Source organism: Carassius carassius, chromosome 46, assembly GCF_963082965.1.
Source record: "Carassius carassius chromosome 46, fCarCar2.1, whole genome shotgun sequence".
NCBI classification, from domain to species: Eukaryota; Metazoa; Chordata; class Actinopteri; order Cypriniformes; family Cyprinidae; genus Carassius; species Carassius carassius.
In genome coordinates this window covers 9,999,831-10,024,165 of record NC_081800.1, presented here as the reverse complement: position 1 = coordinate 10,024,165, position 24,335 = coordinate 9,999,831, and the positions used below count along the sequence as shown (strand labels likewise).

Genomic DNA, 24,335 nt, shown 5'->3' with positions numbered 1-24,335 from the left:
CATCTTTATTAGTAGTAATGCATGTGCTAGCAGCTAACCGTTAAAGATACTCTGTTAAACTTTAAAAATTTGGTTTCATACTGAAAAATGAACTGACGTCACCAAAGTTTTCCCAGTGGATAGTTGGGTGAATTTGCAGTGCGTGTGATTCTGCTCAGCCTTATGCTGTAACCACCAAACAAATGTGATAGTTTAGTCATGTGACAGAAAGAAAGAGCAGCTACAAATACAGCTCTGTGTTGCTTTAAATGGCTGCAAAGTGTGTTTGCAGTGATTTAAGACCAAAACATAGCCAGTTCTAGGTGGGCCGCTGCTCTGTTGCGGTTGCTCTTCAATGAAACCACTTCCTTTTCTCATTGTTTCTGTATGGCAGCTCCTTCTTTTCTGAACTCTTACTTTCATAGACCACTAATGCTCATCTGATTGTTTCACTCTGTTTTGTACATCTTAAGTCCTTGTTTTTGCTTTTAACTAACAAATGTGGAGTGGTTTACTTCTAATGTCACCAGTTAAAATGAATTTCAGTTCTCTTCACATGTTGATCTATTATATGTGCCCAGACATGGGACGCCCTAAAGCTGTAGGACTAGAACAGATTGCTAGAATCACATAGTGTATCAGTGATCATGGGATGCCATGTGAGGAGTTCATCCACTATTGAAGGGAAAAGAGGATGACAGCACTGTTTCTCAATTCCCATTGGAGTTTCCCAGCAGGAAGTTGAAACACTGTTAGTTTTATTCAGAATGGTGGATCTGAAAGACATTTACAATAAATTATAAAAGATTTTAATTGTAGATAGTTATTTTGTTTCTGTTTCTCAAAGAATCATGAAAAAAAGTATGATGGTTTCGACAAAAATATTGAGCAGCACAGGTGTTTTCAAAATTGATAATAATAAAAAAAAGTTCTTGAGCAGCAAATCAACTCATTAGAATGATTTCTGAAGGATCACGTGGCACTCTAGACTGGAGAAATGATGCTGAAAAATCAGCTTTGACATCACAGGAATAAATTACATTTTAAAATATATTCAAATAGAAAATAGTTGTTTTAAATTGCAATAATGTTTCACAATATTAAAGTATTTACTGTATTTTGATCAAATAAATGCAGTCTTGGTGACCCTATGAGACCTCTTTAAAAAACAATACAAATTAATTCCAAATGTTTTAATGGTATTATAATATTATACAAAGTATAAGTGACTTACATTGTTTTTTTTTGTTTGTTTGTTTTTTAAGTTACATTTTAAGTTTAACATTATTGGAGTATGTTTTACAAAAAAAACGAATTAGTCTTTCTACTTCATTATGTAACATTTAATCCAGTGTTACTTGGTATTTATTTTAAATGATTTGTAAAGTTCACTAGCCAGTTCTGAGTGAAATTTGTTTCAAAGTAAATCCCGAAGTAAAAAGCCATTTTTTTTTTCAGTGTATTTGCTGAAATTTCCAAACCTTCATCTTGATGCTACAGGACATTAAACCGGATGTGTTAGATGATCAAATAGCCAACTCATTGAGCTGTGTTGAGCCAAGATGTTGGTGTGCATGTTATCTGATGAAGGGCGCATGTGCGATTGTGCACTGATGTTAGCATGAGCGCTCCGTTATTTGTGGTGTTGTGGACTCACTGTTTGTAAGGACATCCGGTTTGATCTGGTGAGAGGTGAGTGTCTAGAAAGAGGAAGAGGTGGCGGCTGACTCATTAGATTTCAACCGCCGTGTGCCACTTACAACATCTGAAGAGTTACAACACTTCCTCTCCTCTCCTGTCCCTTTATCTCTCTGTCTTTTGGGCTCTTCACACTTGAAATTTATCACTGTAAACTCTGGGTAAATATAATGTTGTGTTCTTCTGTACACATTTTTTTATGGTAAACCCTGGATTATTGTTTTATTTGCATATTTATGAGGTCAATCATGGTGGGCACTCTGTATGGAAAAGTGCTAAATAAATATTTAACTTGAATATTTAAAGAAATAATTACGCAATTAAAAAAAATAAAATAAATAATATATATATATATATATATATATATATATATATATATATATATATATATATATATATATATATATATATATATATATTGATTGAATTTTAATTCATATTTAAATAAATATTTAATATTTGAATCGATGGGCAGTGTGCAAGTTCAATGTGAAGCACTATGGTGTTCTTGATGGTTTTTATAGTTGAGGTCTTAGTTTCCCGTGTGACTGTACAAAATGAGCCGAAATTTAAAGTGGGATCTCCATACAAGGACATCAAACTACAGCATAACTCCGGCGGATACTTACTGCAGCTCCTGGTATTAAAATATCTATTGAACAAATAAACTATTTGTGTGTGATAATACTATGTGGCTGTTATTTCAAACAAGGTTTTTGACTTTTCAGTGTTAGCTGATGATTTAAGAGAGAATGTACTTCTACTCTTAGCTCACAAATCTTTAAGCTGACGTAGATTAGTGTGTGTGTGTGTGTGTGTGTGTGTGTGTGTACATACAGTGAGTGAAGTTATGAGAACTTGTTCTCTTTGTTCAACTGGGAGCTTGAGTTTCAGAGCCTGTTAGAACAAGATCAGAGTTAGCGAATGCTCTTCTCTTCTGTGAAGTTTTCTAATAGTTTCTCTGTGTAACAGGTAACTTAACACCCAGTCTGAATGGCTGGCCTCTTTTTGAGAATCTGTGACCAAATCCACTTCACCAGAGCTCCAAGTTTGGACCCCTTGACCTTTATCAGGAGCTTTAAATGCTCATTTTGCCTGACATCGCTTTTATGTGTGTTAAAACGTTGAACAAATGCTGGACAGAACCAAGTTTTTAGCCTTATTCATACTAGTGAAAGACTGATATTGCCTTGACCAATTACTTATTTTATTTTAGTGTAGTGTATTGTAGTGTAGTGGTTTCTATTGTATTGTAGTGTAGTGTAGTGTAGTGTAGTGTATTGTAGTGTATTGTAGTGTAGTGTAGTGTTGTGTATTGTAGTGTAGTGTAGTGTAGTGTATTGTAGTGTATTGTAGTGTAGTGTAGTTTTGTGTATTGTAGTGTAGTGTAGTGTAGTGTATGGTAGTGTAGTGTAGTGTATTGTAGTGTAGTGTATTGTAGTGTATTGTAGTGTAGTGTAGTGTATGGTAGTGTAGTGTAGTGTAGTGTATTGTATTGTATTGTAGTGTAGTGTAGTGTAGTGTATTGTAGTGTAATGTAGTGTAGTGTAGTGTATTGTATTGTATTGTATTGTATTGTATTGTAGTTTAGTGTAGTGTAGTGTAGTGTATTTTATTGTATTGTAGTGTAGTGTAGTGTAGTGTATTGTAGTGTATTTTAGTGTATTGTAGTGTATTGTAGTGTAGTGTATGGTAGTGTAGTGTAGTGTATGGTAGTGTAGTGTAGTGTAGTGTAGTGTAGTGTATTGTAGTGTAGTGTAGTGTATGGTAGTGTAGTGTAGTGTAGTGTAGTGTATTGTAGTGTAGTGTAGTGTATGGTAGTGTAGTGTAGTGTAGTGTAGTGTATGGTAGTGTAGTGTAGTGTAGTGTAGTGTATGGTAGTGTAGTGTAGTGTAGTGTAGTGTATTGTAGTGTAGTGTAGTGTAGTGTATTGTAGTGTAGTGTAGTGTATTGTGGTGTAGTGTAGTGTAGTGTATTGTAGTGTATAGTATTGTAATGTAGTGTAGTGTATTGTAGTGTAGTGGAGTGTATTGTAGTTTATTGTATTGTATTGTAGTGTAGTGTAGTGTATTGTATTGTATTGTATTGTATTTTAGTGTATTGTAGTTTAGTGTATTTTATTGTACTGTATTGTATTTTAGTGTATTGTAGTGTAGTGTAGTGTATTCTATTGTATTTTATTGTAGTGTAGTCTAGTGTATTGTAGTGTATTGTATTGTATTGTATTGTAGTGTATTGTAGTGTAGTGTATTCTATTGTATTGTCATTCAGTTTAGAGAATTTCCACTATTACACCTTTCCATTTGCTGTGAACATCGGTTGAGAGGGAATTCCTCTGAAGCAGTGTAAGGGATTTTTGCATCAATAAAATATCTGTCCGACATTTGCCCTAATACATTTAACCTTTGACCTTCCTTGTAATGGACACCAAATTCCCCCCTAAGGTGCGGCAGTTCTGACACACCAAAAGTACCAGCATTAAAAGTACTGCTTTTATGCCAAAGTGAGGTTCCTGTCTCAAATATCAGAGAGTGTGTGTTTTCACTTGTCTTATATGTAAATTACATATACATGTCTCTGCCTGTTTGAGGAATCTTGCCAGCATTGCATTTTAGTGCAAACTGCTAAACATCTTTCAATCAAAACCTCATCAAGCAGTGTAGTGATTATTAACTTTTTTTAAGCAGCCTTGGAACTACTGAATATTTCCCATTCATTTTCCTTTTAGGCATTTCAAAAGGTTTAAACCTGAAACCATCAATTATTCACAACAGTACCAATTGAGATGAAAAGGAATGCTGACAGAATACTTTCTCAAGATATATTAGAACTCCTTGAGACTCAATTACGTCATTTGTGTTAGGCAGACTCGCAGTCTAAAATGGTTGCAAATGTGACAAGAAATTAAAATGTGCAAAAAAAGTCTTTTTTATGGAATATTGCATGCAGCAACAAACAGCACAAGCAGAATGTCAAACAAATATGCAAACAAATGACTCTTATGAACTGGTTCTCCGAAATTTTCACAATACAGCTTCAAACTCATTGAATCATACTCTGTTGTTCACAGCTGATCCCTGCAAATCATTTTGTAGTTATTTCCAATTCAAACCGATAGCAGAAATGTGATGTACACTTTAGGTTCATGACTGGTTGTTCGTATAACAATGTGTAAACTTGTAACTATGAAGCTGTTTAGTTCTTAAATGTTTCTTTTTTTTTTTTCTGAAGACAGTTAGAGGAGGGCGGTCACAGCTTTCTCTTTAACTGTTGTGCAATCATGTTTACATACTGTATGTGTGTGTTTTAGAGCCTGTTTTCATTTGTCTACAATATGCTTGAATTGCCTGGCATTATTTAAACAAGCGGTCCTTGGTCCTCTAGCGCTGATCTGTGTGTGATATTATGAGGGAATAATCACACAGATTAATTCTCAAATGAGCTCTTAATTGCTTTAAGCCCCAGGGCATAAACAGCAGAGCTTCATTCAGTCCTCCAGCACCAGAGCAACGTTACCCAGAGAGACACGTCCCAGTATGCCTCCATTCTGGTTCTCACTCTCAAGAGTTTCTGCCTCTGCCATGTGCTTTACAAGGGCCCTGATGACACTGGAGCTCCCAGGGGCCTGTATCACTTTTAAACCATATCCTGTCTCTCGCTCACTCTATTAGCCTCTCCTCTATTTCTCATCTGCAGAAATAGATCTTCTCCAGGTTGTATTTCTGTATTGTATTACTTCAAGTGTTTTTGTTAAACTAGACATTAATGTAAAACAGTGATTATTCAACCTAGATTTTTATTTTATTTTATGAGGAAGTTGTCAGTGGTGTTGGTCACCACTAACAATCTAACAGGATTGGAGGGAGGGTTAACAAGAATAGAAAGGACTGAGCTGCCACTACGCCTCAACACTGGACCAACACACTCATTTGTGTATTCATATTTGGCCGAATCATGTATTAGACCCATAAATACATAAAGTGTGTTATGGCTTACATGCCATTGATTCTGCAGTTCTTAACGCAGTTTTGTACATTCATGTTATTTCTCTGTGTGTAGTCTGTCAAGGAAACTTGTGAGCCTTTGATTTGCAGTGAGGGAAAAAAAAGAGGAAGAAGAAAAAGACGCAGACTAAACAAAACACAAATGTTTACAAGACCTCATTTGAGACTGTCATTGAGCAACTCTAAAAAAGCAAACAGGAGAGGCGTTTAATACAGACAGAATTTCTGTAGGGAAATACAACACCACGCGCCGTGAGAACGAAGGGATGGGGGAGGATTTATCCCTTGTTTGCTTCAACAGTATTTGTGAAGTGTGGAGTGTGTTGTCAAAAGTTTTGGCCACTGCTGACCTCGGCACAGAAAATAGCTCTCCAGCTAAGAAAAAGAGAGCTGGAGAGGGGAGGATGAATGGGGGTCTGCCAAAATCTAAAAATACCTCAGGCGTCTGTAGCCATCTTTACAGCGGAGAGAATTTCACATGCGAGGGGAAATGAGGAGAAAAGTTGTGACATTTTTCATTTTTTCATCAAATGAAAGTCAGGAAAGGAAAACTGCGAAGTAGGTGTTGAGGGGATGTCTCCTCCTGCCTCTTTTACAGCTCACTGAAGGCTGAGAGAAAAGAAAAAAGAAGATATAGTTAATTGTAGCTGCCTGGTAACTTGCCTTCTTTAGAGAATGATAGAAACAACATAGACACCTTTGGCTAATACATTAAAGGTGCATATATATATATATATATATATATATATGATTAATGCCAATAATTATTTTCTCACGCGTTAATAGAGTTTTTATTTTTTTTATTATTATTCTCACTTTTTCATTATTATTATTATTCTCACTGGCTCTGAATTTAATGTTTTATTTTTATTTAATTAGACAAAATAATGTATAATTTTTGTCATGAAATTTAAATTTATCCTGTCTATGTTTTAAAAGCATGGCCATGTTGTTGATCTTATTTTGAACAATTTTAATGTTTCATTCACATAAATTTGACCTTGTAATCTTTTCTGCCAATAAAATTTTTATTCTGGTGAGATATGCTTAAACCCTGCCCCCTTCTGCCTCCATCCAATCCATAACCATTGGATTGAACGATTGAAGTGCCTTCTCCAATTTTTTTTTTTTTTTTCTTAATTTGTTAATCCATTACACTTCGATTTACGTCACTATGTAGCAAAAAAAGACATGTCGCTACTTCCTTTTCATTATGGTTCTAATAACTACCATTTATTAGTGGGTTGCCAGCATAAAATTATTCAGAAAAATATTCAGTTCTTCATAATATTCAGTCACTTATTCGTAGCAGTTATCTTTAACGTTTTATACTGACACCTACTGGTGTGGATGAAGCATTACAGACTTTAAAAAATAAAGGTTCTTTATTGGCATCGCTGGTTCCATGAAAATTTTTTTAAAATCCATAATTTCCATTTTACAAAACATTCTTTAAAGTGGGAATAGTGTCTTCTGATTATTAAAACATTCTTCATACTAAGAAAATGTTCTTGCAGCCATCACGAGAGAATGCCTGGCCTCAAAACCCCATAAAAGGCTCTGTACTCCCAGTTTTTTTCCATGAAGGCAGACTCACAAGGAGAGGGACACATTCCGCCATGTTGTACTGCTATTTTGGGTGTAAAGCACTACTTCCCTGTCACCCTCACGCATGCTTCCTCTTGCCTTTTTAACTTGCGTTTCCTCATTACAGCGAGCAACTTTTCCTCACTTGCAGACAGGCGCTCATTTCAATCTGTAGACACTCAGGGGTTTGTTGTTGGATTTGCAATAGACTGTGGATGTTCTTGAGACTGTGGAGCAGTTGTCTGTCTGTGTGTATGGAAGATTGGATTTTAAAACACATGCATCTGAATATGACCGTTTACTCTGAAGTTGTCATTAAACAACACAAAAGCCTTTTGTTTTAATGCTGTGTGATTTTTCTTTCCCTACCTCAACACACACATGTATGATTGTGTGTCTGTTGTGATGGCATTAGAGATGTTTGGTATGCAGTGGGACACGGCCTCTCTATTTAAGACAGCTGGCCCAAATGTAATTTGAAAAGAATTATGGCCTAGGCCTTTTAGCGAATTAAAAATAACCTTTGAATTGAGAAGGTCATTTGGGGGAGGAGAGGAGAGTTTAAACACAACACCCCACTCCCTGTTCCACTTTAAAGGAATGTTCCAGGTTCAATACTCGATCATGCTATCGATTACCAGAGAAAATCATTGTCACTTAGTTTGTAAAAACACAGAGAAATCATTTATTGGAATGCCCATTTCTGGTCAAAGTGCTTTTTGTTAAATTGTGATGAAAAGTGTCAGTGTGTGTGTGTGTGTGATTTTACATATTTAGCTTGAATTTAGTAATTTATTATTATTATTATTATTATTATTATTATTATTATTATTATTGAGAAAGAGAGAGAGAAATATGAGTACATATGATCGAATTTGTCAAAGAATACATAGAAAAAACGTACAGAAACAAACTGCACATAATAAACATGGGTAGTTGTGTTACATGTATCGTTTTCAAGTTTTTACTTTTATATATTTTAGATATTGATATGAAGAAACACCTAAATATCACATCAGCTTCTACAAAATTAACAACAGTCCTAGCTTTTTTTATTTTATTTTATTTTCTCCAATAAATTATTTTAAGACATAAATTACTAATGGTCTCATAGGATTTTTTTTTTTTTTTAAACACATCTTCCAGTTGAAAGATTTAAACCATTGAACCGCAAGTGATTTGACTGGGTAAACTCAATGGAAATTATTATATGAAACCTTCATTTTATTTGTAATTCAATACTTGTGAGGCGTCATCCAAATTTTACTCCAACCAAACCGTAAAATACAATTTATGCCACTGAATGCTGTTGAACTCAATACATCAGTTGAGATATCGTGGGAATTTTCATGACTTTCAGAAAAAAAGACAATTCTTCTCTGAAGTGCAGTGTGTAAGTGGACAGATTAATCTAATGGTAGTGAAAAGTGTGTTTCTTTTCTAAAAGCTCATGAACCAAAATTACCCATGAAGTAATTGAAGAAGAATTCTTATACAGTGGTTGGTTGATACATTTGTTTATTTGAGTTCCTCTCAGGTTATTCCAGTCAGTTTCTGTTTGCACTTGTGATGACAAAAATCAAGCTACTCCCATATCGCATAATGGTCTAATAGACTGTGTCTCTTTTACATGCTCCAACTCATTATCGCCACTCACCAGCTCCGTGCCCAGACATCTGAAATGTGATTGGTTCGATCAGGGCACATGCTCACTGATATTCTCCAGTCTTCATTCTGATTGGCTGCGTTAAGTGACAGGTTGAGTCTTTGCCCCCTTTAAGGATGGATTGCTGGTGGAAGCTAATATTTGTATGTTTGTCAGAGGATTATGACCATGTGGGGTTGTTTAGAGGGACTGATTAGGACCTCATGACCATGTGCATGTTCATTTCCAAACTCAAGTCACCAGATGTAGAGGATTTCCTGTGTGTGTGTCCGTGAGAGGGTGGGTATTTACTCTAATGTGTATCAGTACACAGGCCCTGTCCCGGCAGACCGCGAGTCTCCAATGACGCGGAGCGAGCCGTCCCCCAGTCGTGCCCAGCATCCCTCGCCCACACAGAAACCCAACACCTGCTGCTTCTGCTGGTGCTGCTGCTGTAGCTGCTCATGGTACGACCCACTCAACTGTCTCCACATGGTACATTCCACTCATCTCCACTGCTAGAGTTACATTCCACCAATCCTTCACTGTGATTATATTCACCTCCATAAAGAGCACTGCAGTGATGAGTTAGTGTCACTTTAATTCTCTGCAAAAACTCCATAGGTTTCTTCTGTTCGCTTTTGGATTACTGCAGAAAACAAGCTTTGTGATCAGCTAAAATTTGTGTTTTGTTCATTATGATAATCTTCCCAAATGAATATGGAAGCCTGAATACAATCATCAGAATTGATTTATTGATTCATAAATTATTATTATATATATATATATATATATATATATATATATATATATATATATATATATATATATATATATATATATATATATATATATATATATATATATATATATATATATATATATATATATATATATTTTTTTTTTTTAGAAAGGGTAATGTAATGAATGAATTAATTGTGCAATTCACTCTTACTTATTTACATGCAAAGCTATTTAAATAGAGGTCTTAAAAAGCAATGAAACAAAAAGAAAACTGTTAATTTTTAAAGAAAATGATAATGAAAAACTGAATCAAGAGTAATAATATGTGTGTGTGTGTGTGTGTTTGATTTCTATTTAAAGTCAACAATAACTAAAAATAGACCTTGTTTACTTTCTTAAAACATCTTCCTTGTTTTATGGTGCACAAATTGTCATTGCATGTTATCCCAAAGAATTACAATTTTTGTTTTCATAATTTTTCATCAAACCGTAATACAATTTCCTAAATGCTGGTTGGGGAAAGATATAATTAACCAATACTATAATAGCCTACTTTTTATGATACAATCAAATCCCTGAGGATAAAATCAATCCTGTGTTATTTCCGGCTGGATATTCAGTTTCACTCGTAAATATGCCACATTAAGTTGAATATGCTATGAAGCTCTCCCTCCTACTGTTATATCAAGATCCCTCAACAAAACACTCAGTTATTTTTATATGTGTGTAAATGAAATGTTTTTCAGTGTGAAATATGTTATGTTTATGAGTACAGGTTTGTACATGCTTCTGTGAGCATACACACACGTTAATATCTGTGTAAGTGTGTGTGCTTCTCTGGATGAGTGAAATTCAAGTGTACTATGAGTCAGGAGAGTAAATGTGGTTAAGTTTGCTCTCGTTACACCAGAAGCCCTGGAGGAAATGGAAGGCATATTCACACCCACACATCTTTCACACACTTATGCACTCACACTCATTCTTCAAACACACCTGCTACACATAGCTATTTACAGTGACCACTGAGATCCAAACTCTCATGACTTCTTAATGACAGAATTTCATTAATATAGCTCATTCTGTAGATATTTCAGAAAACAGTTATTTTTAGTGATTCAAAGCTTTTCAATCAGTGTGGTCCAAACGATTCCCGAATGAGTGATGTATATGAACCAGTTCTTCAAGTGTGGTCCAACAGATTTGTGAACAAATTATGAACAGTTGTTTTTAGTGATTCAAAGCCATGCAGCGCAACTAATGTAGTCCAAACAGTTACCAAATGAATGACTTTTATAAACTGGTGATTTCTGGTGAATGAAAACCATACAGCATGACCAGAATTGTCCAACTGATTCAGATTTTTTGGAGTTTTTTAGTCAAGTCCATTGACCTTTATTTATATAGCACTTTATACAATACAGATTGTGTCAAAGTAGCTTTAAACTGTTAGACAGGAAAAATCTGTGCTGATAATGCAAGAGGACAATAGAAAGCAGTCAGTTTATCAGTTAAACTCAATTCATTGTTGAATCAGTGATGTCACCGTCCAGCTCAATTCAATTATCTTCAAATAGTGACTGTGCAGTCAAGTCAACAATGTTGCCAAAAAACTGTTCCCCAACTAAGCTAGCAAGCCAAAAGCAACAGTGGCAAGGAACCAAGACTCCATCAGTAATAGAAATGGAGAAGAAAAACTTTGAGAGAAACCAGGCTCAGTCGGGGGGCCAATTCTCCCCTTGCCAGACCAAACCCGCATTGTGTGGTTTAATTCCAGGTTGCAACGCACGCCAGATTGCGCAGAGGACTCGTCTGGTTCTCCTGGCCTTGTACCAATGGCCAACAAGGTCTTCAAATGGGATCTGTCTCAGGGACTCATCTAGTTGACATGGTCTCCAATGACATTCAGGGCTATAGAGGTCGCCTCTAGGTGCTGATCCACCATCTTGACTGGATACGGGCTGGATCCTGGTGGCTGCAATGACCATCTGATCTGGATATGGACTAGATCTGGGTGGCTACGGTGACCTTGAAAAAAGAATGAAACAGACTTATATTAGGCTCTAAATATTATCAAATGGCCAGAGTTTTGAGATTGCAATGGATGTGATGAACTATAATGCGATAAGAGCTTGCTCAAGTACTGAGGAGATAAACCATTCAGGGATTTATAAGTAATAAGTACGATTTTAAAATCTTTCAATTTCAATGCCATGAACATCAATTCCATGTGATAGTATTAGATCTAAAGTATGATTATGAAAATGAGTAGTTCCTGACACGTGTTGTCTAAACCCAATAGAGTTTAGAGTGTCTATAAATGCTGATCCCAGTGCATTTTTTCATTATCTACATGGATTAAAATTACCAACAATTACAATTTTATCTGCAGCCAGCACTAGGTCAGATAAGAAATTAGCAAGTCCCGAACAAATAACTCTTATGAACCAGTTCTTTTACAAAATTCAAATTTTGTATGACTAGTGTAGTCAAACCAATTCACACACACACACACACACACACACGCACAAATACTGTTATGGACCGGTTCAAAGCATTATGGTGTGACTAGAAAAACATATGAGTTCATAATTAAATTAGAAACTCAATTAAGTTTCTTGAGTCATGAAAGTGCAAAAAAGAAAAACAAAAAATTCACATGGGTTTCACATGAATTCACCTGAACATGAAGTTGAAGGGCCTTTCATATTGTATGTGAGAATGTTGTGTGTGTGTCTAGATTGTTTTGTTTTGTTCAGGCACTGCTGTTATTTCTCAATGCCATTTTACCACCTTCTAGTCTCACTGTTAGGAGTGAAGATGACAAGCGCGAGCAGAGGAAAGCCCAGGAGACAAGGCTGGAGCCCTTTCCATGTGAACCTTGGTGAGAACACACACATACATTGAATACTGTTTTTATCATGAGGGTTGAGCTGTTTCTCTCAACCAAGTCATCATGAACTATTATGTTTGTTAGGAATGTGAACGTACCTAATGTCTCTCTCTCTCTCTCTCTCTCTCTCTCTCTCTCTCTCTCTCTCTCTCTCTCTCTCGCTCTCTCAGCCCCAAACCGACGATAGAAGATATTAAACAGTGGGCGCAGTCTTTCGATAAGCTGATGAAGAACCCAGCAGGACGGAACAAGTTCCGTGAGTTCCTGCGGACGGAGTACAGTGAGGAGAACATGCTCTTCTGGCTGGCCTGCGAGGACCTGAAGAATGAGATCAACAAGAGTGCCATCGAGGAGAAGACTCGTTTGATCTATGAAGACTACATCTCCATCCTCTCGCCCAAAGAGGTACTGATACACAGACACGAACACACACACACCTTAATCAACACACACACACACACACACACACACATAATACTGTTAAAAATACTGTTAAAGGCACAATATGTAAAATATCCAAAAACCACTAGAACAGTGCTATATATTTTGCCGACTTGTGTACTAACATTATCCAGAGAAATAAGCAATTTTAACTAGTGACACAGACCGTGTCCATAGTGTCATTGTGTCGCCTGCCAATGACGTCATAACTCCTCGATTTCCGGTTTTGTTTTTTTGAAAACATATGCAAATGCCAATAACGCTTTAATATGTTATGCGTTTTAATAGACTGGTGATGACCGCACAGAGTAGCATTATAATAGAACTTTCAAATGTATCTAGTATGATAAAACAGCGCTGCTTTTTTTCCTCACATACTAACTACCGGAAGGAGCGGAAGAGGTCGTCAATGGCATAATAAAAGCTCCACTGCTTTCGAGCCATGTGTAGCGCTCGTTCAGCGCAATCATTTCACTTCGACAACTTTCAGCCTTACCCTGCTTCATTCTACTATGCTGATAAATCATTAGCTCATCCATGAGCATGATTTTTGCCCGAGTCCCATTAGATTGCATCAGCTGTAGGGATGAAGACCTCTCCCACAATTCCACACTCAGTCACGGTGTCATCAAACTACGCTACCTGGTCTTTGTTTATTTTTAATATGCGCCCTCTAGCAGCAAAAAAATTACATATTGTGCCTTTAAGCCTCTTATATATGCACTTTTGATAAAAAAAGCAGGTTTACAAACAATCTAAATCACAGATGTAAAAAAAAAAAACAGCTACTAAATGTCACCTAACATGCAATAGGGGATGTGTAACAGTGTTTGGCAGATGAGCGAACTCTGCACATCACACGACAATGAAAATGAGTAAACTTATATCAAACTTATATCAAATGCTGCTGATGCATTCTTTTTATCAGCCCAGGCTGTAGCACTAAAAAGAAATAGGAAAAGTAAATGACTTTGTGTGTACTGGAGAGGCATCCAGGGATGTACTTATTTTGAGAATACATTCATAAATAAACCAAATCAAGTTTCAAATTAAGTTAGATTTTTTTCTGTTGGTTTGAGTTAGGGTTGGTCTAAAAGTAACTGACTTTACAACAGATCTGAGAGTTGAAGACTTGTCTGAATTGCTGTTGTCTCTGACAACACCTGTCTCTGAGGAATATGTGTAAAGCAGTGGTTTTCAACCGGGGGGCCAGACTTCAAGAGGGACTACAAAATGAAAAAAAAATAAATAAATAAATAATTAAAAAAAAAAAAAAAAATTATATATATATATATATATATATATATATATATATATATATATATATATATAAAATAATAATAATGATAATAAAATGAAATTCATTTTCCCCTCTCAACATTTTTTTGTTTCTATTGAAGAGAATTCTTCTACAGTATCTCAGTAGAAATGTTCAAAAATTATACTTTTATGGGTACAACATCTTGTCACTGGAGCAGCACCCTTAAACTGACATACCTTATTTACCCCTGAAATGTTCATAGTAGTACCTTAAAGGTACATATTACTACTTTAAGGTACTAAAATGCATTTTTAGGACCAGATAAGGTCCCTTTAATACTACTGCCTCAGTGACTGGCTGTTTTACTTCATCGGGCACAGTATTTACACAATTATTCTGATCGTGTGATTCAGACCTTTAGTTATTGTGTTTACCAGTGTGGCGGTGGGGGGCTTCAAGTTTAACAGGTTGAGAATCACTAGGTTTAATACAGACAGATATCTGTATTCTATCTGGAGAGGAGGAGGTTTCATGCATGTACGTTTGCAAATCTATTCTAAGAAAGGCGCAGAATATTATATCCATTAAAAGACCAGTTGTAACTGCAGCGGAAAGATTGGTAGCTGTTCTTTATCACCTCTGTCTTGTTTCTCCTCCGTGGAATGCAGATTTCAGGCTATGTGCAGGTCTGTGATTGGCTGCATTCTCACCAATGAGAAGCGACTGGGGCCTTATCTTAAAAAAAAAACTTATTTGGATGCTTGGCATGAACTTCACACCACTAAATGTTAAGAAAGTAAACATTTAAGACTTTGTGTGTGACAAAGAAACGAGGCGTGAAGGAATTCTGCCAAATGTATGATTGAAGCTTAATGTTTTATAAGGCTCATTTCCTGAGATGCAGGCATCTAGAACCATATGTGGCGGTTGATTCTGCTATCTATTATGATTTTTTATGTTTTATCTCCTGTCGATGTGAGACAGCAGGGTGTGGATGTATTGTACACACTATCATTGTGTTCTCTGTGCGCACATGTGCTGCTGGTATGCTGTTTAATTCATTGTGTTGACATGCTGAATGTGCCTCTTGGCTTTTTCATCCTCGGAGCCAGAACTCACACCTTCAAACTCCACAACTTGCAAGAGGCAGCTGAGGAAAAAATAATTTATAGAAGTAAATAAAGGAGCAAAGGTTGAGCAAAGGAAGCTATAAATTGATCCCTGCCGGACTCTACTGTAAAGCGGTTATATAATTGGGCCGTAGAGTGAAAGTGGGAGTCAGTAAGTTCAGATGGATGAGCTCTATGTTGACCTCAGCTCCTAGTTCCAATACTTGTACACTTGTGAGTGTCTGGTATGAGAATGAAAGGAATCCTTATATAGAGTCATGAAAGAAAGTAAAAGAGAGGTCCGCAATAGTCACGTCCAATAGCGTACAGGCTTCATAAAGTTTAAGAGATTCATGGGACTGAAACTTGAAAACATATCCAAGAATTGTTTTTTTAGGTACATTGCCGTTCAAAACTGGGATTAGAATTTTTTTTTTTTTATTAAGAGATACTTTTATGCTTGTTCTCTTCTGCTCACCAATGTTGCATTTATTTGATTGCAAATACATTAAAAACACTAATATTGTGGAAATATTGTTACAATTTCAAATAACTGATTTTTATTTTAATCTATTTTAGAAATGCAATTTATTCTTGTGATGCAAAGCTGAATTTTCAGCATCATTACCCCAGTCTTAAGTGTCACATGATCATTCAGAAATCACTCTGATATGCTGGTTTGCTGCTCAAGAAACATTTCTAATTATCATCAATGTTGCTGTTAGGTTATGTTGCATCATATTTTTTTGTGGAAACTGTGTAGTACATTTTTAGGGTTCTTTGATGAATAGAAAGATCATAATTTATTTGAATATCATGAATGATATTGAATGAAAGAAAACGTCACTGAAATTTGTTGGTCAAAATGTCACTGTACAACATTTTTATTGTTTTCCTGAGCTGCTGAAACTAAACAGCTTGTTAACAATTCTGCAACTGTACAAAGTGCATCAATTTTCAGTAAAGGCAAGCGTGGTTCAGTTTCTGATTGGTTAACCGATTCTAGCATATGAAATTCGAAGCAGACCTTCACAACTCAGGATTAAAAGCACCTTTCAAAAGTCTGTTTATCCCAGGCTTTAAAAAGTCATTAATCATAATTCTACATTTTGACCTTCCTAACCTTGAGCATTATCATAAAATGACTAGCCTATTCATTAGCATTTGAATTAATATTATCCTAACTATGTTTCTTGGCATTCACAATGCTGTCTTTATGTCTTTTAGGTGAGTCTGGACTCTCGTGTAAGGGAAGTGATCAACAGGAGGTTGCAGGATCCCACCCCTCACATATTTGAGGACGCACAGCTGCAGATCTACACTCTCATGCACAGAGACTCTTACCCACGATTCCTCAACTCCTCTGTCTACAGATCACTGGTGCAGGGGGGCTCACGCTCCTCATCCGAGTCATAGACCCCCGACTCCCTCCTTTTTCTTTCTCTCACTCTCTCCACCCAGTTTCTCCCCATTTCTCAACATTGCACAACCACTTGAGGAGAAAGTACTCCTTTTTTGTTGTTGTTGTCATGGTTGGATTACTTTTTTTTTTTGCTTATTCCATGTTCCGCTTTCATTTTAACGGGAATTCCTCATTTTTGGGGGTGTTTCTCCTGAACCTGGACAGACTGAAGACAGCAGTTGTCATTTTTCAAATCTTTATTATTATTCTGTACCATCATTCCAAGTGTATGTGGCAGCAGCATTAACTACTGATTTTCACAACCATCTTTTTTTACGCAAACATGCTACTTTTATCTCCTGACACCTCTAGCTGAAGAGAGTTGAGAGGGCCTCTGCAATAACATACACTGGAGGGGCCTGACCCCTGACCTGTCCTCTGTCTCTGTGCTCTGATTGGCTCTCTGAGGCGAGGGGTCGAGACGTGATTGGCTGCATCGTAAAGAGAGGAATGGCACTTTTTCAAGGTGCTAGACAGTTAGGTACAACAATATTTACACATTATTTAGAATGGAAATCAATTTCCAGGCCCAGATGGAATTTTTCAGATTTTCTGCACTGATATTAAGGGAAAATCTGAGGAATGGATTTAAATATGATAAAATGAGAGCACTAAACTCATACTGGTAAATGAAAGCATTATCAAATTGGCCAAAATAATTTAGTAAACAAAGGCAGATGGACGTAAAATTTTGTAAAAGACGGCATAACTATTCTGTTTGAGATTTCTGCGTGTACAGATTTCATGTGGGCCTGTTATTTTCAAACATCAATATTGGTAACAGGAGAAAAACAAATTTAAAAAAAGAGGAGGACTGCCAATTTTATATAGATATTCTACATTAAACAAACATAAGAGAGATGAGAGAATGACATGGTCTTAATTAGACTGGTCACTCACATTTTAAAATTAGTATTTTAAATGTTATTTATTTTTTATTTTGTTAAATTGTGACCTGATTTGTTTTTCCTGTGCATATATGAAAGAGAATCTGGAACATACGCGACATACCGAGCAAGCTGTTAGTCGTGAGTGCTCAATTGCGCTGTATCTCTCTCTGGCCTCACTGTGTGTGAATGTGTCTGAGGGTGAAGAGTGTGGAACTCACAAGTCTCTCTGGCGCCTCCTGTAGGCAGTTTTGCAAGCCGCTTTTCAGTGTTCCCGCCTTTTCTTTAGGCAAAAGCAGACGATCTTAGTCACCGTGGAATCAAAATTAGCTATATTGGTCAGTGCACGTTATTCCACAGACAATATCGTATCTTTGTAAAGATACAATATTATGTTTGCAGTAATTTATGCAAACACAATTTATGTTGTTGCAGTAATAGCAGATGATAAATTTGAATTTAACTCTTTCATGTCAGCACAATGTTTTTTTTCTGTCAGTTTATCACACAACATACGTTTTAAAGAGAATGTCTCTCAAATCATTTGTCAGCAATTAGCATTAGCGAATAAGAAAAGCATTGCACAGGTTTTATAGTATTGTACAGGAAACTTTCAAAAAGAAGCCATGAGCTGCTGTAAAACCCATTTAAAAGATTTCACTGGTCCAGTACACTTCATTTATTCACATTCAATGCTCAGTGTTCGTGCTAAAACTCATTTTCTTTACAGATGCCTTCAACAGACTCTTACTCGATATTTAGAACTTAATAGGAATGTTGGAGAGCCGGCTGGACTGATGTTAACACTGTGAGCTGTGCTACCGCTCGAAACTTATGTATCATACTTATGTATCATGAAATATTTTATACATTTCATAACGTGAATCTGAAACCAACCAGTACTGTGCGAGTGAGTCCTCAATAATAGAGAATTTGTATTATAGAGTTAGGCTTTTTATATCAGTGCTGATCTGAAAAACAGATTTTTTTTCCTAAACGTTCTGCTTCCTTAAGCAGTTGTTTTAGTTTGAGCAAAGAAACCTTAATATCAAATGTGTCATTTCACATTGAAATGAGGTAAATCATTCACATCCGCTTGGTACATCCTGGAACTTTCAGGATTTGGTCCTTTGTAAATATTTATATGTACAGTAAATAAGTGTATAATGAATTAAGGACTCTGAAAGTTGGATTTCGAGTGTCACATGACAATTTAGAGGAACTTTATGTACTGTAGTACAAAAAAAAACTTTTTTTTATTTAGTTTGTTTCATCAGTTGTGCATGAAGATGTACATTTTGGAATATGTGTAAAATAGTTGTGTATAATGGTTATATATGTACATGAACATATATTTAGTATTGCTCTTATTGTCCGACATGATGTGACCAGTCTTACTTAAGCCAGATGTGTGTGTGTGTGTGTGTGTGTGTGTGTGTATGTGTGTGTGTGTGAGTGTGATAAAAGTTCAGTGAACTTTCTTAAGAGAATGGGAGATAGATGTCAATGTCATTGCGGCCTTTGACAGTGAACACTCAATTACACAGGGATACGCACAGTTACGCACCGTCCCGCTCTTTAAGACACACTCAAAGAGGGAAGCTTGCTGGTGGACCTCTCAATGTTTCACGTGCACTTTGCATTCACACTGAAAGCGATTAAGAGGACACTGTACTGTACTGTATCAGCGGATCACATGAGCTTCATACATGTTGAACTCGGCTCAGCTGTCGCTTACATTGCCTCAGATTGTCAACTCACACTGAAAGCCACTTCAGTTTGCTTTCAAAATCGCTATCAGTGCGAACACTTTGCAACCAGTGTGATGCAACAGATTTAAACTTTCCTATTATAATCAACATCAATGGTTCAAAATGAAAATAAGGCAAGCTGGATTTGACATTTACTAAACTAATAATAACATTTAATTTAAATTTGAATGTTATAATTTTCAACTTTTTAAAAATGCATTTAAACATTTAAATGTGTAATTATTTGCAAATTTAGTATTTATGCTTCAAGTTAGCGAAATACATAAGGATGCACTGATATAAAAAATTCCGGCCTGAAACAGTAAGCTGTTAAAACACTAAAGTGCCAAGTGAATTTAGGCATTACAAAATTATAATGTACAGTTTAAAAATGTGGATATTCATTTATGGATGTTCATTATTTTTGTGCTAAATATTACATTTTATTATTATTTACACATTTTTTTTTACAGATTATTAGTATTTTTAAAGATCAAGTTTAAGTGAATTAGATGAAGGCAGTCTACACAAAAGTATTTAGGCTCAAATTTATGATTTTTTATGTATTTTTATTGCATATTCGATATCCATTTGGATGACACAATGCATATTTGTCAGTCATACATAAATTAAACTAAGATTTCTGTACTAAAAAAAATGAATAAATTAAAAAAAATACAAAAAAATTATCAAGCCATAGTTTATTAATAATTATTTGCCCCAATTATTATTATTATTATTTTTTTTATAAATCATATTTACAAAAAAAATTAAAACTGTTTAGAATCAGAATTAATCTATTCACTGTTCAAACAATCAAATGTATTCCGTTAAAGCAGAAACGTGGTTAAAATATGGCTAGCAACATTCAATTAGTTAAAACAAATTGGATTTATTGATAAGAACAATCTTTTACACAATTCTTACCTTATTTCTTACCCGTTTCATTTATGTATGACTGACAAATATACATCACATTAAGTTTATAAGTTAAACAGTGATCCAAATTAATGAAAACTATATGCAATTCAAGTACATGCATATTAAATTCAGGCCTTATATTTTATAGTGTATATTATGTCAAAATATGTGGAATAAGCAGCACAATTAAATATACATTCTTTAATATTGACTGAGAACCAATATAGTACCAAGATATTATGCATCTCAACACATGCTTGCAGTGCAGCCAGCTTCGTTAATTCATAATAGGAGTGTTTTACTTCGTTGTATCACTCACTAGCAGTTGCCCTCATACTCTTTCAACAGCTGCACAAATCAAACAAACTTTCACAAACTTGTATTTGACTGGAGACAGGGACTGTGACCGAGAGCTGCTTATGTTTACATAAATGTCTTTAAGGTGCCAAAATGAATCTAGCCTTCTAACGGTCTCAAACTAAGGAGCTTTGTTTGGAGAAGGAGTGAATCTGTCAGTAACCGATGTGTTTCCATCATCAAATGCTCCCACTGCTCTTTGTTACAATATGTTTGGATTCAGTGTCAAGCGCTCACTTCACATGCTACATCCTCAAGGTTTTGCCATGTCATCTGTCTTCCCTCACTCTTTCTTACATTCTCACCGGTCGCTCTGTGAGATTTTCTCTTTTTGTCATGCATGAGATCTGCAGAACCATGACGTACAGCAGTGAGATCGGTCAATGACTTTTGGACTTCTATGGACACTTATTTATTGACATTAGCATTATATTTTGTATAAAAATAAATCAAGTTATGTTTTAAAGAGTATGTTTATGGATTTCTGGACCATTATTTTCTTTGTTTCCCAAAGTCTGTGACCATTAATGTGTGACCTCCCCTCATCCTCGGGTGCCATAGCAGGACGCCCTCTTCAGGTTGTGGTTGGGACTTGAGGTTCCTTTTTACCCAGAGTTGATTTCATCAAGAACTCTGTTATACTCCATTACTTTTGACTTGGTTGCAGATTTTTTTGAATGTTTTTTTTAAAGAGAAGATATGACTATAATGATAAAAATAAAGATGTTTGTGTTATTATTCATTTACAGCTTGCCAAGAGATTTACTGTGACCCCCAAAAGTGCTTTTCTCACTCTACTCAACCCTAACACCTTTAAGCTCAAAGTACAATTCAGTTTTGATGCGAATGCTTACACTGCATCTGAATTCACAAACTGTGTAGAACTACATCTGGTTTGAAATTTTACTTTCAATTTTTTTTTAAAGTATGTTCTATATAGTATGAATATGGGTAGTAATAAAATCACGTTGTTACTGTCACGTGACGTCTAGCACCAGTTATGTTGTTTCACTGCCAATCACTGACCTCTTTGGATTGTAAAGTGTCAGTTGAGTGCACGCTCTGTAGTAGATGTCCAATTACCCGGTACTTTTCACCTACTGTTTTTCGAATACTATGAATTTGGACATAAATCTATACTATATCTAAATAGTATAGAAGCAGACATATTCAGACACTGTATTCATGTATATGTTCAGCTGAACTCATAGCCTTTCAAAATCTACTACATTTTTTTTTTTTTACTTGTGTAGAGTTAATTGCATCTCTTAAGCCCCTCAAACAAACATTTATCATCAGGGGTTGTACTTTAACAAACTCCTCCTAGAGATTTATTCAGATCAACACCAAACTTGGTCAGTGTAATCTTAAGCCCTTTGCGATCTTAAATTGTGAAGATTTTGAGGTTTCGTTAAAGGGCGTTTCCATGGCAGCCTGACAAATTTTGATGTTTCGCCATGAAAGAGGAAGTTGCTGTAACTCAGACAAACAATGTCCAATCTGCCCCAAACTTCACATGTTAGATAAGACGTCTGCCCTTAACAGATCTACATGCCATAGCGCCACCTGCTGGAAACAGGAAGTGACATATTTTACGCTGCAACAAACTACTCCTAGAAATCTTTTGACATTAATGTATTTTTTGTGGTCAGTCTAATCTTAAGGCCTGTGCACATGTGAATGGCTAAAAATGTGAGACGGAAATACCAATACAGAGAGACATTTTTCCCTCCCCCTTCAAGTTCCACAAACATTCCTGCAGTTGAACTTAAAGCTCAGTTCACGCTGCCATAATAACAAAAAACTGGCAGTAGAAGGTTGTGCTGATGAGAGCTGAGACTCGTCATCTGGACAGAGATGATTTGCTCTTCTCAATAAAACACACAAATTACATGATGAAGGACACTAGCAGACCCTTAATAGACAAAGACATTTGGAACTTGCTCTGTATGACAGCATAACAATTGCTGTACTTAAAATTGTCATGCACTTAAAATTCACTCCATATATTTTGTACATGCATGTAGACGTTATTGTGACTTCTCCAATAATTTAGTCCAATTAACCCTCTGCCAATTTAATGAATGTATGTACTGTATTTCAGTTTGGAATTTTTTATTTTTTTACTTAAACTTGTAAATATTTAATGCTTTGGAGCGCAGAGTTTTTATTAAATAAATCAGATTACTTTTTAAAGAAACTATGGTATCAAGTATTTAAATGCCTGGGATAACACTTTACAGTCAGGTCCTATTAGTTAACATTAGCTAATGCATATAATTAACAATGAGCAATACATTTGTTACAGTGTTTATAAATCTATGTTAATGCAAGTTATTAAAAATAAAACCATGCATTGTTAGTTCATGGTAAGCCTTGTCCATTAAATCATGTTAAGAGTTACATCTTTTGATTTTAATAGTGTGTTAGTAAATGTGTTAACAAATGCTTTAGAATTTATTATACTTCATCTAACTAATGTAGTTAATATTAACAAATAACATTATTGTAACGTTTCCGAGTTTTGATTGAGGCACTGAATTAATCAGAAGCTATTGTTATTACAGTAGCTATAATTTGTAATTCTAACATCATTAAAATCTTTTCGTTATTCATAGTCTGAACAGCAGACACATTTGTGAGTGGTTTGAAATCCAATTAGAATTAAAATTTATGTTAATGCAGCTCAGTCTGAACAGATCAGATTTCATTTTCTATTTCTATATGTTTTGCACTTGACGTTGAGTCATTGTGATTTAAAGTTAGATGTTTCTTTTTGTATGTCTTGAGCCAATTTGTTTACATTTCGATATGGAGATTGAGATTTGTGATATCATTTAACCCAATGGGTATTTTACCCTGCTTTAGAACAACTCTTCATTTCTGGTAGCCTATATTAAAAAAAAACCCTAACTAAAAATGGTATCTCTGTAAAAATGTATAACTTGCCATTAGTTATCTTAAAGAGCTATCTATACCTTATTTAACATCCTCTCTCCTTCACCTGAGGGCTTTGATCCATGGTTTATTCCCTTGAAGGGCCTATAAACTTCCTCCAAACACTGAGCATTTTCATAAACCCAGCCATTCATTTGAAATCAGCAGATCAAATCCCTCGTCTACTGACCCTCTAAAGCCCCCATGACCTCTGTGGAGGCTCAATGGAGACAATTGTTTAGGAGATTTCCACCATGTTCCATGACAGGTTCAAATCGCTTTGATTTCTTAATGATCTGGTGGGACTAAACCCAAATGTGGTGTTATTTAGGAGCTTTCATGAGCATCTTCACTGATCTCCTCAATCCAAAACAATCTGACTGCTTTTATTTTCGGTCGCCATAATTAAGAAATGTTGTGATAGCTTGTAGAAAATTACTGCTCAGGCAAAGGCCGGACATATTTCACCAGCTGTCCCTTACACAAGTCACAAAGGGTCAGCTCTATTCTCAGATTTGATTAAGATCAGCTTCGCAATACAAAGATGTTAATGGGAAGTTTTCAAAGTATAGCAGGACTATTTTTCAAGTCCTCAGGATCAAGGAGATCAAACACTGGATTCAATCATCAGCCTCATCAGATCATGATACAAAGTTCAGTTA

General features: G+C 35.6%; 1 protein-coding gene and 1 long non-coding RNA gene across 5 annotated transcripts in view; one reads left to right on the top strand and one right to left on the bottom strand.

Moving 5' to 3' along the window:
- LOC132129414 (regulator of G-protein signaling 20-like) overlaps window positions 1-16,774 on the top strand; it is a 28,328-nt gene extending 11,554 nt beyond the window's left edge. For 3 of the 4 annotated variants that reach the window (XM_059540993.1, XM_059540994.1, XM_059540991.1), the window contains 4 exons: window positions 9,241-9,380; window positions 12,455-12,538; window positions 12,718-12,952; window positions 16,586-16,774. In XM_059540993.1, coding sequence (XP_059396976.1) covers window positions 9,241-9,380; window positions 12,455-12,538; window positions 12,718-12,952; window positions 16,586-16,774 — 648 coding nt within the window. The remainder of the gene's footprint in view (window positions 1-9,240; window positions 9,381-12,454; window positions 12,539-12,717; window positions 12,953-16,585) is intronic. The other variant, XM_059540992.1, reaches the window with a different exon arrangement.
- Window positions 10,855-16,646, bottom strand: LOC132129415 (uncharacterized). The gene is made up of 4 exons (XR_009428513.1): window positions 16,206-16,646; window positions 14,887-16,113; window positions 12,335-12,865; window positions 10,855-11,682 (listed from the first exon to the last, which is right to left on the bottom strand). It is a non-coding gene; the product is annotated as an uncharacterized LOC132129415 (long non-coding RNA).
- Window positions 16,775-24,335: the final 7,561 nt, after the last annotated feature.